We start from the raw sequence: 12,470 nt of genomic DNA on the forward strand, positions 1-12,470 counted from the left end.
TACGTTTTGATAATGAGTTTATTATAATCTGTAATAACATATCTAATCAACAAAGTTGAACGTATTTTAGTCATAAACATGTCAATTATTTGAAAACATTGTATTTCTGTTTAAAATAAAGCAACCAACGAAATACTGATACTTTCTTCCATGTATATTACCAATACTGATATACTGTACATCACATTTCATGTGATATACAACATTTATATAGTCAGTAATCTTTGCGTAAAATATTCTAAAAATCAGCATAATTCATTATTGATTAATTATAACAATACATTAGTTTAGTCAAAATCTTATATTTTGCAATACCAATCAAATGTAAATGTTTACATATCTTTAATGACAAAACAAAAATAATATGAAAAATAAACATAAAAGTGGGCGGAGTCAGAGGTCAAATTTATGTTTGGGACTAATTTCTCAGATGTTAAATGTAGCAGTCAGTAGCTTAAGCTATTTATTTGACTTTCAGATATTATTTGGTAATGTTTTCTTTCTTAAGACAGTTCAAGATTTTTTTTAAAACGCCGCACACACCTATAAATTGTTATCGATACCTGCGCGATGTTCATTTGCAACTACGTAGCTGTAAACAATATTTGAGCCGTTTCCCGACAAAACCAACATAGTGCGTATGCGACCAGCATGGACCCAGACCAGCCTTCGCATCCGCTCAGTCTTGTCATGACACGGCTCATTTATTGATTGTTGTTTTTTTCTTTTTTTTTCTTGAAAATCAGATTGAATAAAAAGTTGTATTTTTACGTTTATTGTGAAATATAAAATTAAATCAAGTTTCGTTTCGTGAAAATTTATTCCATATTTTACTCAATTGAGAAAATATCATATTAATAATGAACACATCACGTGCATGTGCATACTACAGTTTGGTTAGCCTTATATACTGACGTTTTAAGAAATAATTGACGAATTGGTATTTTAAACAAATTTGAAAAACAAAGTTTTCAAAAAAACAAAACACAACATATCTATAGATTATTCAAAGACACATATGTTGTGTTAACATCAAGATAAATGTCTTTACAAACATAACAATTGTATTTCCATCCATTTTATCATCATTATTATTGTTATTATAAATAATTATCTTTATTTTTGCTTAATTCATATCTAATATAATCATAGCTAATGATTATAATAATAAAAATAATACATGTTCCATAAAACAAAATATTTTATAAACCACAATTATTTAAACAAATAATTTCAGGAAGAGTTTTGAAATTTATTAAACTCACTTACAATGATTTAGATAGTACATACCTCAGTTTAGTTCATGTATGTACATGTAGTTTATGATAATTGCATAACGCAAGCATATCTAGAATGGTATAAGTTAAAGTCTGTTTAATGATATAACACAATGTAAACGTTATGTTTGACATGGTAGTCAAAGAAACGTTTGTTAAGAACACAATAATGCTAACACGAAATGATTTTAATAGTTCATTGTCTAATCGTCGTCGCTATCTTCCTGTAGAACATATTCTACTCTGTCAGCTGCATACTGCATTGTCTGTCTAAGGGCTAGTAACAGTGGGATGTTTGTCATTGTCTCTATATTTCCATCAACCTCATAGTTTTTAACCGGATGAATGGATGCCTGTTCGATGCCAAACACTTCACTTGCTGTTTTAACGGTTTCTTGAACTTTAACGCTCCTGAACATTTTTGTGATATCTCTGGCCACTTCTTCACATAGGTCATCCACCTTAGTCAGAATTAATATACGAGGAACATCTGAAGAAGAGATATAAATAAATGTTGAAAACTTGACATAGGAGCCTATCAAGCTAGCTTTAGTGAAAAGTAAAATCATATTGAGGCATACCTAGACTTATTGTAATGCATTGATGCTCAGCGGTAGGTAACACAAAATCTTAAGACACTTTATCACTGTGCATTTGTGACATAATACTAAATATGTCAACAAATCGGATCTTTACTGCCGACCAATATCAAAATAAATATTGACAGTTTTATGAAACTAAAAAAAAACACAACAACAACATAAATAAAAAAAATGTAAATGTTGTGAACAGCAAACTTTCATATTTCACTCGTGGCTGTGCCATTCGTGAAATATACCCTTTGGTGCTCACTCGGTGAAATATACTCAGATCTTACACTAAACTAAACAAATATCCTATATGTAAACATATCAACAAAAGCTTAAATAAATACTTGACACGATGGCATGTTTGAAAACTCTGAAACATGTTGAACCTCAAATTAAAAGAAGACAAGATTGCGTAGCTAAGAATCATTAGTATGTCAACAAACGATTTAGATAATAAGATAAAAAGAAAATTACGTTCTCGTCTAATTCTATCTTGTAATTGTTTTATCTTCTGAACATAGGCTGGCGGAATTCCAGCATGAATAGTTATTGCACTGACAACAAAGATGACGCAATGCATCTGATCTCGAAATGATGGTTCCTTTCTATATTGCGGGCTTTTCTCATCAATCGGACTTACAGGATTGAACTGCAATATCATGATACAATGTATATCTTATTGAATAACATAATTTATTATATAATCTATTAATATCTTTGAAATGCCTTTCCCTGATTGGCTAACAAGCAACATTTTGGAAATAATAACAGGTCAATATTAGAGTGTATTCACTGTTATTTTCCCTAAAAAGAGATTCAAAATTAGTCTTTTTTAATTACCGTCTTAACATTTTAAAGAACAATACAAATAAGCGTGCCAAAGCGCTCACTTAAAAGAACGAGCCAAATTATGGGAAAAGTAGACAAGCTGAAATATAATGAGTTCCGGCGTATGCAATGGCAAATTTGATAAGCCATATAAAGCTATTTATAAATTATATAGTAAATCAGATACATATAAATACAGATCAATATTATAATAATAATAAAAACAGGTACTTTTTAGCTGTTGAATATGATGTGATATGTACTGAAAAATTAATATTGACGGAGGCGAATATTTTTTTTTCAGTACATATCACATCATATTCAACATCTCACCTCGGTCAATATTAATTTTTCAGTATATGTCAATTCATATGCAACAGCTAAAACGTCCATAGTTGTATATTATTACATAAACCACGGCGCAAGAGTGCTATTTAAGAAAAAATATCGGTCTTAGTGGTGTAGCTATTTAACACCGTGTTGGAGTTTTGATGCGTAGGAATTGACCACGAAGGTCGTAGACCTGAGTGGTTAATTTTTCGGCATCAATACGACAAAACCAGTATATTTACGTCATAATGATATCAGTGCGGGTATGTGAACTGTGAAACTGTAAAATCATCTTCAACATAAAGCAATATTTCTTCAATGAGATTACATACTTGGCATACCAGTATCTTAAGTGTACTTACTCTGTATCCCTTTTTGACGTGCCCTTTGATCAAGAAAATCAAATCATCTGTATGGAAACCATGTCCATCTTTTGGCTCAATTCCCATCGAATCAAACAAACGATATTTCTGTAGTAAACTTCCTTTTGTATAACTCCCAAGCTGTTGATGACAAATTTTACTATTAGACGTACATTTTATATATACGATTTTTGAACACATTGAAACACTTTATTGCAAAAAGGGTTGTATTTACAATACTTTATAAATTTGGATGACATTTTGCTTCAAATCACACTTGCTGTGAAAAACTACGAATTTTAGTGATGTCAAACATTTTCATAAAATGATCATCATACAGTGTTTCAAACTAAAGGACTTTGATATTATGTACTCCTTTCATGAGTGCATATACAATATAATTACAGTCGACTCCACTTATAACGAACTCGCTTATAACGAATTATCGTAAATAGCGAACTAAATCTGACATCCCCGGCCGATTCCTTCTTTATTTCATATTAAATCACATCGCTTAATACGTACTCGCTTATAGCGAATTTTCGGCTATAACGAACCATTTTTTCAAGCCCCAAATGACGGAAAACGTTTAACTTTCCTCGGTTATAACACACTATTATAATTGAAATATCGGGGTGCGCTCGATTAGGATCAGTACATGAAAAACACTATCCGATAATTAAACAATCGAATGATTGCACAGGTTAGTTATTGCTTCAGGGAATAAAGATTTTGAAAAATGTTCTCACAACATAATTTCCTACTTGTTACGGAAAATTTGTATTTCACACCCTCATTTGATTGCTGTAAATACCCAATAATTGCCAAGTAATCGATTTTTTTTTGTGTTTGCAATATTAACCAAACGATAATAAACAAATAGCAAAAGAAAACAAATGGTAATAACTTCATAGACAATTAATACATGAATAAATATATGTACCATGTACATAATATATTGCTCAATAAAATGCCCCGCGTGCAGTAAAATACACCGGTAACCAGTGAAGAGTATGGCTTTTTCAAGGCAAATTTCCCCATCCAAACAAGTCAGCAAATTGTTGCTACTTCGCTTTTAGCGAACTTTGGATATAACGAACGATATTTTAATGTCCGATTGAGTTCGTTATAACCGGAGTCGACTGTATACATCTTGAAAAAAATTAATTTTAGACTAAGAGGAATGTTTTTTGACAACTATTTGTACATTTTTTTTGTATAAATTTCACATTTTGAATGTTACACATTAATACGTTACACGTTTGTTCATTACATGTTTACACAAGAGACATTTGTACATGGAAAATGTGTAAACTATATATTAAGTAAAACCTTACATCTAGTGTCCAGCTCGCATCCCCCGTATCGCCTGTAGATGCAAGTGCACATTTTCGTCCTTTCCCAATGCTTAAAATGGAATTGATATAACTAGATTTTCCTGCACCAACCGGACCTAATATTAACAAATTCGGCTTTTCCTCCGGTTCAAGTTGCCTGATCTCGGTTAATAAAGCTTTCTCAAACTGTAACAAAATACAGATAATTCTATATACGTTTAATGATCTTAAAGATGCATACCTCCAGATGAGTCTAAACATCTTCTAATAATAATAATAAAAACTATAAAAAACTCAAGAACAAATCAAAAACCACGAATATATGGAAGTTGTTGGCAAGCGTGAGATACATAACTTGATATTATATAGCATATTATAAAATGTTAATAAAATGTCGTAGAACAAAAAAAATGTTGTTGATCATATCAATGTTCTTTTCAAATCACTTAAAACGTTTTTAACATTTTTTTCAAGCAACTTTTATATGATAATTTTTTATTGTTTTTATCATCACTTGAAAAACAATTATGGAAAATATGCACATTGTAGACCTATTCACTTTAGATACATTTCCCAAATTTTCATGAAACTTGGCATGAATATTATCATTTTGTTTTTAAGTGTAAAGTACATTTTAAAACATGTATTGTACGTTTGATTCATATTACAAAAATATTGTTAAGTTAAATCATGAAATGTACACTTGAGAAACTGCATGATCACCTGGACATGGTTATCCAGTTTGTACTTAATGGATTAAATGAAATGGTAACAAAAAAGGTCATATGTTGACCAAATTACCATCACGTAATTAAAAAAAAAATTCTATGTTAAATTTATCATCGCATTATACAGTTAATTTCAGTTATTTTCTTCTTTTCTTGAAATTTATTTTGAAAAATATTCAATTAACTTGTGTCTTGTTTAAGACCATTGCAAATTACTAAACCGTCGTATAAAATTACATTGCTATAAAGAAATCAATAACAAGATTGATTTTTCAAGTTTAATAGCATACGGGGTCCTAAAAAGATAGACAACAGGTGACCGAAACAAATTAAATCAAATCTAAGCCTTCTTCGAGTTAGATATGTGTTAATCGAACTTACCTCTGCGCTCCAGCCCGAAAGTGTCCTCCATGGGTAATCAGTGAGTTTCTTCGGCGGTGGTGGTGGGGGTGCTAAAAAAGTAAATAAAAGTTAACTTTCAAGCTGAGTTATTAAAACATTTGACGTGAATTATAAACTCAATCACACGAGTAAGCTTGTATATATGTGTGTGTATGTTTTTCTATCATTAAAGAAAATTTCAGACTTAAGTAAGTACGAAATATTGAAATCTTGTCACATGAATAAGCCCCACTACAAAAGACAAAAAAAGAGAAAAAAAATAACTTTGCGAGATTTGCCAAATACGAGTGTATACCTTGTGCCAAAATATCTGTTTTAGAAATTTAGGAGACAGGTAATGAAAGTACACTTATTCCATCTATCTAATAATGTTATTTAAGAAATAAAAGCTACTTGCTTACCTTGTGTACCTCAGATATCCCCACCCGTCAAAAAAAAACAAAAAAAAAAAAAAAAAACAAAAAAAAAAAAAAAACAAAAAAAAAAAAAAAACCCAGACAAAATAACGTGTTATCTTTTATCTTTTTCTTAAATAGTTCTGGTAAGATATAAAGTTAGAATGACAATTAATGAATAAGAGATTTATATGAAAATATGAAAGAAAATAAGCGAAAAAGATCTATTATAGTTATAAAGAAAAAGATAAAAAAGAACAAAACGTAGTTCATCATTTATAAGTATGCTATACTTTTAACCCTATTTTTGTATTTGAAATTAAATATTAAAAACTCAGTAAATATTAGAGAATTAAATATAGTGCTTTACTTGATTCGCTACTTCCCATCCTTCTAATAAGTTGTGTTTTCGCTGCTCAGTCTTTCAAATATATGAACGATTTACAGGCGGTTCACACTATCAAGTCCCCAGTCTTGTGTCAGTCGACAGAATAAAAGCTATTTTGGCAGAATGTCCTTTTATCGCAAACACGTAAGAATTATCAATGCAAAACACAGCTGATCTTGACAATGTTTGTAAAACAATATGCATACAGTAGAGCTTATAAGCAACGCGTAGCTGTTGAGTATCAAAGTTACATTATTTCTGAAAATGAAGATACACTTAACACGCGAAACTGAAACTACTAGACGAAACCGATACATTCTAAGATATTCGGAAAATGTTTTGTTTTGGTTTCGTGGAATAAGAAAGTGAAAGTACAACCAGTTTTAAGAAATTTCTTCTAATGTAAAACCTAGCTAGGCTTCATAACATTCGAACGATTGGAACTGAATGAGGTAACAGTTTAATTCTAGATTTTTTATTTATTTAATAGAAAATTCAACATAAATTTTATAGATATAGTGTACGTTATATTTATGATTTTAAGACTTTAAATATAAAGTTCCTTTCGACAACTATTTCAAGCAATTATTTTAATATTAAGAAAATCTTCCAAGAACAAATAGGCATTTAACTTCAAAATTATTTTTTAATTGTGTTGAAAGGTAATTGTAACTTGATAACAGATAGTAAATCTTAACTAAAATTATTTTAAAATCATTGTAGTAAATTATCTGGAAAATGGTGTTATCTGCTACTAATGTGAATAAGGTTAATCAGTTTGGCCATATAAAACTGCAAAGCATTTATATTAAATTTGCCTTATGTTCTTTTATATTTAGAGAACGAACCATTGCGTGGTATTTGACAGACAAAAGAGTATTAAGTGGTTTCTATTTTGATATTTACTGAGAAGCGTTTATTAAGTGAGGTTCTTAAACAGGACTATGGATATCAAAGTAAGTAAGTTTTATATTTTGTTTCTCTGTAGGAGCACTGTCATTGAATTTTGATGTTTTCAAGAACAATTATCTAATTTTTTAAGCATCATTGAACGCTTTACCACCAAATGGAGACAATCTAAGCATGTTCTATGTAAGTTACTTTTTAGCTCAAATTTTTGCCGCTGACTAGTTTACAGCAAGAAATTTCTGGAAAATTCAACGAACTTTTACCGAAGGACTGGTTACCAAATTATCTGTGCATGTAAGCACTGTGCCAAATCAATTTAAAGATATTTGAACTTATAAGGACTCCATTGAAAGCTTTACATTTATGCTATATCCTCTTCCACAGCAACTTTTAGAGTTTTGTATAAATTATGTACTTTGTTTTACAGACACAATTTCAAATCATTTTGACAGAAATGACACAGATCATTAATCCTATTCAAGACGACAGTCAAGTAAGTAATGTGTAATTTTATGATATGATATTTTTCGGTTCATGCTTTAAACACAGTTATTATCGTGTTTATAAAACATGTGACTTTTTTTAAACTTGTTGCTCTTACACTGACATATCAAGCTGAAGGAAAGAGTATTTTTCATATAGAACAACGTGACCACGGGTAATTTGTAAAGTAACACTTTTTCCGGAATGTAATTACATACCCGTTCCATTTTAAAACGCATATCTTACATAAACTTTGCATCAGTATTGGACATGAAGATAGAGCGGCCTATTTAAGATTCAACCGCATAATGTTTAGCGTTTCTGCTTAATACTACCTTAAATACTGATACTGGTACTGGAATTACTTAATTTACAATGAAAAGTTAAGATTTAATCTACTTTTATAACAAATCTTTTAATAAAGGTAAATAAATAAAAGGTCTTTTGCGTAATGAAAATTCAAACGTAAAAATTGACTTTCATGACTTGTACTTTGCCATTGTTTGCAACAAAAAAGTAAATTCCTTGTTATTTCAGTTTAACTTTTTACATTTACAGTTCCCAATGATTTATCTCTTTTATATTTATCTCTTTAATATAGAATGGATCAGGGTTTAAGTCAGTGCATCTAGTTAGCGAGAATGGGTTGGTGAACGAAGACGCAAGATCTAGACTGGCTTATCTTGTTAACGTAAGACTTTTTCATTGGAAACATAATACATGTAGTAATACACAAATAAAACAAATTTGTTATGCATAAGATATTGACAAAGTAAAATCCCTTTTTGTCAATTTTGATTTTCATGAATTTTATTTTTGATAAAAATATGTAGATAAAAAAACTGTTTAAATACATGTATGGAAAAAGGAACATTGTCAGTTTTAAACTTATCAAGTAAAACAATAAAGGCAAGGCACTTTAAACATTTTTGCGATGAACGATTTTATCAAAAGGATTTAATATGAGTGGCTATGCTATATAAATGATTCTAAGTTGGCGATTTAAAAAAAGACAAAATCACACATGGTGTATTGAGGTGTATTGATCTAAAATTGTTTTGATATAAGATATTTCTATAAAATATTCCTGTCGTCACTAATATTTATAAATAACCTAGCGTTAATTTACGTTGCCAATTAAATAGGAATTGCAAACAATGACTGGCAGTCTTGGTAATAATCAACAACTAGGAAAGTATCAAGAAGGTTCTATGTCAACAGTGCCTACCTATGGGCAAGAAAACGCAGATGTTTCTATGAAAGGCAGGGATACAGAAGTGGCAAATGTCGGAAGGTCGGACCAATCATTCTTTGCATGTGAGTATTCAATTATTATTTCCTTATACTGAGTAAGACTTGTAGGGGGTAAGTAACTAACAATTACATTTCTTTATACAAGATGTTACTTTTATGACACATTATGTGACATTCACAATTTCTTTAAGCATTTTGGTGCACATCTATCATGCTTAGGTTTCATTAGAAAAAGATACTACAATGAATTGTTTCCCTCTTTTCGATGAGACATAGACGAAACATTGGATACATTATATTTTATGAATCATGACCTAAGGGTAAAAATACCTCTAGTTTAAATGTCATAAGGATAATTGAAATGAAACATTACTCAGATCAGTTAACTTATTGGAGTCTACCCTATTTGATAAACTACTTTTGATTACTCAAACTAATTAACATTTGGGCGTGAATTACCCCTCTATTGTGTTTTTTTATTATAAGCTCACTTGAGCTTTGAAAGTCGGTCATCTGTCTGAGGTCGTCCTTCGTCTTAAATAAGTCGTCCGTCCACATTTTGTTTCTTAACACTCTAGTGATCACTTTTTTGCCTCCATTGTAACCAAACTTATAGGAATATCCTGGAAATTAACCAAAAATGATTAGATGATTTCTAGCTCAAGTTCGAATATGAGGAAAAATGGTCAACAACTAGATCAGAGTGCCAAAAAAATTAATAACCCTCTTTATTTTAGCGTTTTTAGATAGGATGTTATATCTGCTTTTCATTTCATAATTAAAAATTTTAATTGTTTCTTTAAATAACAGCCTTTATTATAATTATCAAGTGAGTGATATAAGAGCAGAAATGACCCTCTTGATGTCTTTGATTAAATGTGTTTGCACTTTTATAAGACTTATTTTAATTTAATTTTCCAAGCTATTCCGCTGATTGGATCACGCTTCTCCCAAAAAATGGTGCAGATGTTAATACCAGTTCAAACACCGACGACAAAAGATTTCTCTACTGCAATCACCAGTTTGTGCAAGGATATATCGTATAAATGCATTATATGTTATACGATTGGAGAGTTATGCGACAAGTACCCTCTTGCTGTTATCTGCCCGGTATCTTCAAGGCTCGAGCCAGATGTTGACCTTGCACTTAATGAAATACGGTGTAAGATTTTATCATACGTATTCTTTTATCAATAAATTGAACATTCCATTCAGGTTAGGGTAATTTCTGGTTTGATGTTAAATCTATAAGATTTTTGTTCAATAGAAAATTAAATATAAATTCTAAGTAATAATTGAATTCTAAATTGTTATTTCTGTGTTATGTGCGGCTACAGTTAGAAAAGCATATCTATACTCCAGGTTGTAACTTTAGAATGTGTAATAATAAAAACACCTTTATTTCAGGGAAAGGCCCGTTTGTTGTGCTTCTACTCCATTCCGGTTTAGAGAGCTCTTTACCTAGACTACCATCAGCTTCTAAACTTGCAAATAGGGACAAATACAAGAGTATTGAATTCATTGACATCGCTTATACCATGGAAGCAAAGTTATACAAGTGTCAGATGAATGAGTCTGCAAAACTTCAATTGCAAACATTTTTCGCCAGATTCTACAAGAAGTAACCAAGCGTTTTGATCGCATGACTTTCTGATTTTGTCTACCAGATAAAATTACAATATATTATATGAATGTGACAAAACAGCAAGTTAAAGATGCATTTCTTAATTGTGACCACGCCGAATATTTTAAATAACTTGGTCCATCTTTTAGCAATCATTTTTAAGGAAATATTTAGGATAAGTATTGACTTAAGTACAGACTATGACCGACAGCTGTGTTTTCTGATCTTGGTCTTAACATTGGCATGTGTAGCGATAGTTATTACAAGTGCAAGTTATAAATTAAAATATATTCATTCCGGATAAGATTGAAAGTAAAGTTATTTGCTTACTTGCTGCAAACATGTATCAATGCAGTCATGTGATTTAATGCAGATGCGACACAGACAATGATATAATTCGTTGTTTCAAATTTGTATCATAACCGTTAAACATTAGAAACGTAATTACACTTTTTCGCGTGCTTTTTTTTACCACAATGGTAATTTAAACCTTATACATTATAGAGTGAATGTAAAGTTCAATTAAACTTACTTTGTACTTTGAATAAATAATTGTTGTTGTTTGCGAAAATATTACTAAAATTATTACAATTTATGAATTTGTTTGTTTTGCATGTTCAGCCATAAAAAAGAAAAATTACCCTCCGCATTTTTTGGGTGACCGCAACAATTAAAATGATAAATAAGGCGGGTAATACTCTTTTTATATTTGAATGTCCATAACAATTACGAAAATCACAAGGAGGGCACATCCACATACATGGGTTTTGGCAAAAGGTAAGATTGGTAGCATTACCCACGTTCTTATGTTTCCGAAGCAATATAAAGGATAATAAGAACATAATACCAATTTTTTACATAGGTATTGTCAACAGTAAAAATAATTATGAGGGTAAGACACTCCCTTTTCTTAGGTGTGCGCAACAATAAAAAAAACAATATTGTAGAGTGTATAACCCCTACCTTTACTGCCTGCATCCGTTTAAACAGCAATTAGGAGGTTAACACCATTCCCCTTTACTTAAGTGTGCGCTACAATTAAAACAATAATAGGGAAGGTGACATGTTATTGTATTTTCAAACAGTAAATGGAAATCCCTAAATAGCGTCTAAAGCACCTCCTTAGTTATTTATAAATAAAATAAATTGTTCTGATAAATGGAAATAAAAATGTATCTGACTAAGATTTAGTCATCTGTAAAGAAAGATCAATTTTCTTTGAATGGTATCTTTTCCTGTGTCGGACCTATAAATATCGAAAATTACAAAAAAAGAAAACTGTGTCAACAAAATACATATTTACTTTCCGCTACTTTTATAATTTTCAGAAAAATGATAATAGTATGACAGTGAATAGGTTTATATTGCAAAATCTTTAATTCCATCAATAATTATTTCAAAAGTATCTATTGTCAATTGTGAAATTATTATCTATGAAAAAGTCAATGCTGTTGTTTAGAAATAACAACTAATTCTTAATCTGTTTCAAATCGAAAAAGCCTCATAAGAAAATGACATAACCTCGTCAAAATGTGTCGACTTTGCCGTAATAATTTCTACAAC

At 30.4% G+C, this 12,470-nt stretch overlaps 2 protein-coding genes across 2 annotated transcripts; one reads left to right on the plus strand and one right to left on the minus strand.

Annotated features, from left to right (window-relative positions):
* LOC132742076 (interferon-induced protein 44-like) lies at window positions 1-6,888 on the minus strand. The gene is made up of 6 exons (XM_060730363.1): window positions 6,620-6,888; window positions 5,834-5,904; window positions 4,725-4,910; window positions 3,388-3,528; window positions 2,342-2,516; window positions 1-1,767 (listed from the first exon to the last, which is right to left on the minus strand). Exons 1-6 carry the CDS (start codon window positions 6,636-6,638, stop codon window positions 1,481-1,483), a joined length of 879 nt encoding a protein of 292 aa, XP_060586346.1. The 5' UTR covers window positions 6,639-6,888; the 3' UTR covers window positions 1-1,480.
* Window positions 6,889-7,456: 568 nt separating this feature from the next.
* LOC132742077 (uncharacterized) lies at window positions 7,457-11,502 on the plus strand. The gene is made up of 6 exons (XM_060730365.1): window positions 7,457-7,593; window positions 7,974-8,039; window positions 8,631-8,720; window positions 9,175-9,346; window positions 10,206-10,445; window positions 10,691-11,502. Exons 1-6 carry the CDS (start codon window positions 7,582-7,584, stop codon window positions 10,906-10,908), a joined length of 798 nt encoding a protein of 265 aa, XP_060586348.1. The 5' UTR covers window positions 7,457-7,581; the 3' UTR covers window positions 10,909-11,502.
* The last annotated feature ends 968 nt before the right edge of the window (window positions 11,503-12,470 follow it).

This window comes from Ruditapes philippinarum, unplaced genomic scaffold, assembly GCF_026571515.1.
Source record: "Ruditapes philippinarum isolate M1 unplaced genomic scaffold, ASM2657151v2 ctg1575_1_1_1_1, whole genome shotgun sequence".
NCBI classification, from domain to species: domain Eukaryota; kingdom Metazoa; phylum Mollusca; class Bivalvia; order Venerida; family Veneridae; genus Ruditapes; species Ruditapes philippinarum.

Excerpts from the sequence above, each read along its gene's own strand:
- LOC132742076 (XM_060730363.1), bottom strand. Across the intron at positions 2,517-3,387 it reads ACGTCAAAAAGGGATACAGA|TTCAATCCTGTAAGTCCGAT; the intron begins GTAAGTACACTT and ends ATGATATTGCAG. Across the intron at positions 1,768-2,341 it reads AGATAGAATTAGACGAGAAC|ATGTTCCTCGTATATTAATT; the intron begins GTAATTTTCTTT and ends TCTCTTCTTCAG.
- LOC132742077 (XM_060730365.1), top strand. Across the intron at positions 9,347-10,205 it reads GGACCAATCATTCTTTGCAT|CTATTCCGCTGATTGGATCA; the intron begins GTGAGTATTCAA and ends TAATTTTCCAAG. Across the intron at positions 10,446-10,690 it reads TGCACTTAATGAAATACGGT|GGAAAGGCCCGTTTGTTGTG; the intron begins GTAAGATTTTAT and ends CCTTTATTTCAG.